The 6,256-nt window shown below is 47.0% G+C and overlaps 1 protein-coding gene across 1 annotated transcript in view; it reads left to right on the top strand.

Annotated features, from left to right (window-relative positions):
* The first annotated feature begins 2,070 nt into the window (after positions 1 to 2,070).
* The window catches only part of LOC130109676 (zinc finger protein 800-like), a 20,391-nt gene continuing 16,205 nt past the window's right edge, over positions 2,071 to 6,256 (top strand). The window contains exons 1-2 of the mRNA XM_056276673.1: positions 2,071 to 2,179; positions 4,270 to 4,609. Coding sequence (XP_056132648.1) covers positions 2,123 to 2,179; positions 4,270 to 4,609 — 397 coding nt within the window. The 5' untranslated portion in view covers positions 2,071 to 2,122. The remainder of the gene's footprint in view (positions 2,180 to 4,269; positions 4,610 to 6,256) is intronic.

Below are 6,256 nucleotides of genomic sequence, written 5' to 3'. Positions count from 1 at the left end.
AAACTCTCACGTTGACAAGTGGGTAGATTCTTTCAGGCCTTTTTATGTTTGCTACATAAGTACTGTTTTTTTCTCTCATTTTCCCACCCTCCCTCTCTTCCTCCCACCATCTGATTCCATACCTTCTTCTGCTTCTGTGCTCTTACCAGGAGTAGAGCGGTACCAGATAATGCTTATATATATTCTCATATGGCTCACGTGGTGCCACAGTCTGCTCAGTACAAAAAACCCTGCCAGGTGAAGGGAACTGATTCCCTCCGAGGCCATTCATACTGACAGTGTTTGCACTCATAATACTGAAAGGGCTCTTTGGATTAGAGCATCCACACATTTGAGTATGCTTTATTTAAAAGGCCCTTAACATGCGAAATTCAACCCTTGGCTTACATAGATTTGTAGCAAATTGTTTGTGTGTGCTTGTCATCATGTGTGTCAGCATCATGACATCTGTGGACCATGTGGACTAGATGGTAAAATGTTCCTGCAAGGCTATGGTCGCATATGCAGTGCAGGCGAATGAGCATCACCTGCCAAGGATGTTGTCGTGCTGAATGTGGGCAGTGCAGGAAGTGATGTACGCGGAAATCAGTTTGCTGGTTTGTAGTCTGTTTGAGTGGTTGTTGGTTTTGCGATGGGAAAATGAGTTGATGTTATTAATACATTTTCCGTTTATTTACATTCAATGCCTGTCTCCCGACTCACTGTCAGCCAGGCAGCATCTCTCTTGTGGGTCAGTTTGTAGTTTTTATGAGCAATGTCATACAATACCAGCTGGTTAGATACAGCAACAATCAAATGGGCGGCACGGTGGCGCTGTGGTTAGTGCTGTCGCCTCACAGCAAGAAGGTCCTGGGTTCAAACCCCGGGGTTGTCCAACCTTGGGGGTCATCTCAGGTTGTCCTCTGTGTGGAGTTTGCATGTTCTCCCTGTGTCTGTGGTGGGTTTTCTCCGGGTGCTCCGGTTTCCCCCACCATCAGAAAGACATGCATGTTAGGGTTAATACTCCTGGCTGTGCCCCTGACCGAGGCATGGCAAGACGAACTGGAGTTGGTCCCCGGGTGCTGCACAGCGGCTGCCCACTGCTCCTAGCTACACAGCTAGGATGGGCTAAATGCAGAGCATAATTTCTCCACGGGGATTAATATAGTATATGGAAAAAAAAAATTCAAACAAAGTCTCCTTCATCCTGGCTCACTGAGAAAACTACAGCCAATCACAGCCAAGTGGGGTCAACCACACACACTTCTTTGCAGTTGGTTGAAGCTGCGTAGTCGCCGGTCAAAGTTCACCAAAGTTGAACTCGACGTGAAGCGTAGACATGAATTTCATTCGCCAGCAGAGGCGAATGTTTTATTCGCCTGTATAGAATGGAAGTGAACAGGAGGCGAACATTCGCCAGTGTTAACTTCGCGCATGTGTGACCCGTAGCCTGATCGTGGAATTACTCGTGTTTCTTCAGTAAAGTGTGAACACTTGCAGGAAAGACATGCCTTTTCCGGGAAGGGAAAGCAAATATGTTTGATGGCATTGGATTTTCACGTCAAACAAGTACCCAAGGAAGAAAGTAGGGATGCTGGTGTTAGATATCAGATTGATTCCGGGCTAAAATGGAGAATCTGTGTCAGAGATGTTACCCAAGGCTAAAATCTGATACCTAAAGCCATGATGATGGACATCTCATAAATAAAGCAAAGTGACTTGCTCTACTGTGTTTTTGGCACAAGGACATCTGTATTTTTGTAATGGTTGGAAAACAGTCTGATGCTATCTTGATTATTTTTCCTATTGGCCCCAAACTAATGGTCGAAATTTGCACTGTTGAGCATAACTAATGGAACAGATCGGTACTTTTTATCGGCTGGTGCTCAGAATTGGTATCATCAGTGACAATGTCATATCACCGTATCCCCCCAGAAGAAAGAGGTGTTAGTTGTAGTACTAAGTGTATTTATTTATTCATATATGCACAAGATGCATATAATTTCTTATGCATGTACATCCAGCAGCAGTGCAGCTATGTTCAGTCCACACACAGACAGCCTTTGGCTCATGGGCGGTATTGTTCGTCTTACAGGTGTGTGCTGGTGGTCAGCGTGTGGCGTGACACGCCCATCTTGGCAGCATGGTGAAAGCCCAGCAGTCGGCATTGAGGAAGAGCTCTCATTGTCTCCGCAGACAGGTACTGAAAACAAAGACCACACTGCCCGGATGTTACTGTGCTGTTTTTTTTTGCCAGATTGTTGTCAGATTAGGGGGTAAATATTTGTGGATTTTTTTTCTTATTATTATTTTTCCCCCCTTTTCTCCCCAATTATATCCACCCAATTACCCCACTCTTCTGAGCCGTCCCAGTGACTGTTCCACCCCCTCTGCCGATCCAGGGAGGGCTGCAGACGACCACATGTCTCCTCCGATACATGTGGAGTCGCCAGCCGCTTCTTTTCACCTTACAGTGAGGAGTTTCGCCAGTAAGACATAGCGCAAGGGGAGGTTCACGCTATTCCCCCCAGTTCCCCCTCCCCCCGAACAGGTGCCCTGACTGACCAGAGGAGGTGCTAGTGCAGCGACCAGGACACATACCCACTTCCGGCTTCCCACCTGCAGACACAGCCAATTGTGTCTTTAGGGACACCTGACCAAGCCAGAGGTAACATGGGGATTCGAACCGGCGATCCCCATGTTGGTAGGCAATGGAATAGACCACTACGCTACCCAGACGCCCCGTGAATTTCCTCTTTAAGCCATTTGTTGTGAAGTTGCCAAAAACAAACTACCTGGATCTTCTCATCCCTGTGTTACTCTCAGAAAAAGCAGCATGTTAGCGCCTCATTGTGTCAGATGAGCTCTCTGTTACTGGCTGTCTGGTTTTACTCGTCTTGTTGACCACTGCATATCCTCGCTTGCACAGTTTAATTCATTTCATTACATTAACAGCATGGCAATATACCACCTGACCCCCTATAGGCCTACTCGCTGTACTGCCAAGGCTCTTTCAGCTGTCCCATTAACCAGTCCATACATTTAACCCCTTCTGTCGAAAGGAGATTTTTCTGTGCTCTCTCTGTCCGTTGAAGGCTATGTGCCCCTCCACCTCTTGGATTCTGTTCTTTTTTTGTTGCTTTCTACTGAGAGAGATGTTTCAAATAACTTTTTCTACTCAGAAAATGCTTTAATAGTGTTGGCACTGCATTTGCCTTGGTGTTTTAGGCTTGCACTTCATCCATGTTGCTTTGGGTGTGTGTCTGTGTGGCACCGTGCTGCACAGATGGGCTGTGTTGTCATGCACATTGTATTCTACAATATGTGTGTACCTGCTTTGTGCTTTGTGCTTTCCTGGTGTGTCTGTTTTAGATAAGTCAAATGAAGGTATGTGTTGTGCTCCAGTGTATGTTGTGCTGTGTTTTTATATGCTGTCATATACTCTCCAGTTGACTTATTTGCATCACAGTGTCTAAGTATAGATGTGTGTGTGCATGGTGCTACAGAGTAATATGTGTGTGTGTATGCTTACGTATTGTTCAAGTGGCCTATTTGTGCGCTGGTGAGGTTCTGTGTTGGGTTTGCATGATGAAGGTGGAATCATTTGCTCATTCCAAGGGCAGTGGGGACACTAGAGACTGAGAGAGAGACCGATGCAGACAGAGAAAGACAAGAGGAGGAAAATGAGGATGAATTGGTAGTTGGTAGAGGAGAAGATTGGGGACTTGGTGAGAGTGAGAATGAGGTCTGGTCAAGGGACACGAGTTAATGCTCACATGCACACCAAAGGGTTACGTAGTCACCCAACTGCTGCCGTATGCGTGTGTGTGTGCGTGTGTGTGTGTGTGTGTGTGTGCGTATGCATGCGTGGGTGGGTGCATGCGTGTGGGTGTTTCTCTCAAGGTCAATGTCTCCCTGCCAACTCTGGTTACTTAGGGGACATGATAGTTACACACACACACAGCTGTTATGATTTTCCATACATTCCAGCTATGTGATTTTCCTGTTTGTTTTAATTCACTATAATTGGACAGTTGTTTATCCTCTTCTTCTGCCGTTTGTTTCATGCAGTTTTTTTTTTCTTGCTTCATCACATTCCTGGGTGAGTTCTGTTTGAGTTCTTGACAAGCTTCTTCAAGTGCTAAGGTTATTTCGTGCCCAGGTCAGATCCAGGACATTGCTGTTAGGCTTCATTGAACCGGTCCTGAATGGGACACTGATATTGGTATATGATGTTCAGTGATTTGGCCATGTAGCTAATTGTTCTGCTGTGTCTGGCTTCCGGTTCAGAGTGGCGGTCGGATGGAGGTGGAGACGGAAGAAGTCCAGCCTAACAGCCAGCCTCAGTCCCAAGGAGGAGCGCAGTCCCCGGATCAGTCTCGACCCCCGGGCAAAGCTCAAACTAAGACCTCCACTGGCAACGAGAGCGAGGGGGAAACCCCAATGGAGGTCCAGAAAAAGGGAGATTCACGTTATCATGCCCAGGCCAAAACTCTCTGGAAGCCCATCCCCCCGTTGCAGCCGCAGGAAGAGCACCAGAGCGACCCCACTCCCTCCACCAGAGACCAGAGCTGTCAAACTGAGGAGCTGCAACAGCAGAGCATCCCAGGTAGCAGCATGCACATCCCAGGTAAACAAGTCTCTTATTCAGGGTTCATACGGTCATGAAGACCTGGGAAAGTTACTAAATTTGAAAATGCATTTGAAAAGTTGTGGAAAACTATGAATTTGAGAAAGAAATCATGGAAAAAGTTAATCTGATTAAAGCATCATCTACTGGGGACGTCTGGGTGGCGTAGCGGTCTATTCCGTTGCCTACCAACACGGGTGATCCCAGTTCGAATCCCCGTGTTACCTCCGGCTTGGTCAGGCGTCCCTCCAGACACAATTGGCCGTGTCTGTGGGTGGGAAGCCATATGTGGGTATGTGTCCTGGTCGCTGCACTAGCGCCTCCTCTCGTCGGTTGGGGCGCCTGTTCAGGGGGGAGGGGGAACTGGGGGGAATAGCGTGATCCTCCCACACGCTATGTCCCCCTGGCGAAACTCCTCACTGTCAGGTGAAAAGAAGCGGCTGGCGACTCCACATGTATCGGAGGAGGCATGTGGTAGTCTAAAAAAAAAAAAAAAAAAAAAAAAGCATCGTCAACTCTTAAAGATTGATTGACCACTCCAAACAAAAGCAGCAGCAGGTGTAACCATTGCGGTGAGGCCTTAAAATTTCCGCTGTGTGTGTGTGTGTGTGTGTGTGTGTGTGTGTGTGTGTGTGTGTGTGTGTGTGTGTGTGTGTGTGTGTGCATGCATGCAACATTTTGTTATGGAAGTTATGAAGAAGTCATTGAAAACGCTTGAAGAAGTGCAAGATGACTGCTTCTTGCGGCCCTGATTGCTGCTGATTTGATCCACTGCTTCCTTCCTTCTGGTACTGTCCACCTATCTACAGGCCAAACAGTCTGGCATGGTGCTGTTGTGTGGCTCAGAGACGTGCAGCTTTAACTTAACCTGCTGTCCTCTGCACCTTCAAAATGGCAGAAAGGGCCTGTCACCTTTTCTGTATAGAGTGTGTATAGTTATTTATGGGCGCGCTTGTTGAATTGCATGTGCTGTCTCTCCGCCTGTCTACAATATGCGCATACCCGCACCGCAGTGATGTTGAAAACTCCATTCGGTTTCGGCAGGGGTCTGTTTTTGACCAGCTCTTGCAATGAAGTTGGACTCCCGTTGTTGAGAGATCAACAAACAAGATAGACTAAGCTGTGGTTTTCTACTTCTTTGCAGTCTCACCTCAGACAGGAGATGGAGGCTCTGCTGCATTTGGGTTTTTTTAAAAAAATTTTTTTTTTTTTTACCAGTCTTCTCACATTTCTTCTGTGCTCACTGCATCTGTCTATCTCACGTTTGTCTTATCTGTTATTCCCCGTCCTTTTGCTCAAACAGAAATGTTCCATGGTCCATATGTCCACTGGTATAACGCTATTAAATGTTTAATATGTAGGTGAGCAGGTAAAAAAAACAGTGGCAGCACTGCCTATGCTACAAGGGGGGGCTATTTTTGTTGAGCAATGTCTCTGATTGGTTGGTCTTTGACCTTGGTGGGGGTGGGGTTGGGCAAGGTCAGGGGGGTTGTTGACCTACTGTGGATTATAACAGCGTGCTTCTGAGGGGTGGGACTTGGGGCTGAGGCTGAGAAAAACACACATTTATAGCTCCCCCTCCTTCCCCCTCTCTCTCTGTCTCTCTCGCTCTCTTTTTCTCTCGCTGTCTTTCTCTCTCTTCTGTCA

The sequence above is a fragment of the Lampris incognitus genome, chromosome 3 (genome assembly GCF_029633865.1).
Source record: "Lampris incognitus isolate fLamInc1 chromosome 3, fLamInc1.hap2, whole genome shotgun sequence".
NCBI lineage: Eukaryota > Metazoa > Chordata > Actinopteri > Lampriformes > Lampridae > Lampris > Lampris incognitus.
The sequence above is the reverse complement of the archived record's forward strand: the minus strand, read 5'-3'. Positions and strand labels throughout refer to the sequence as shown.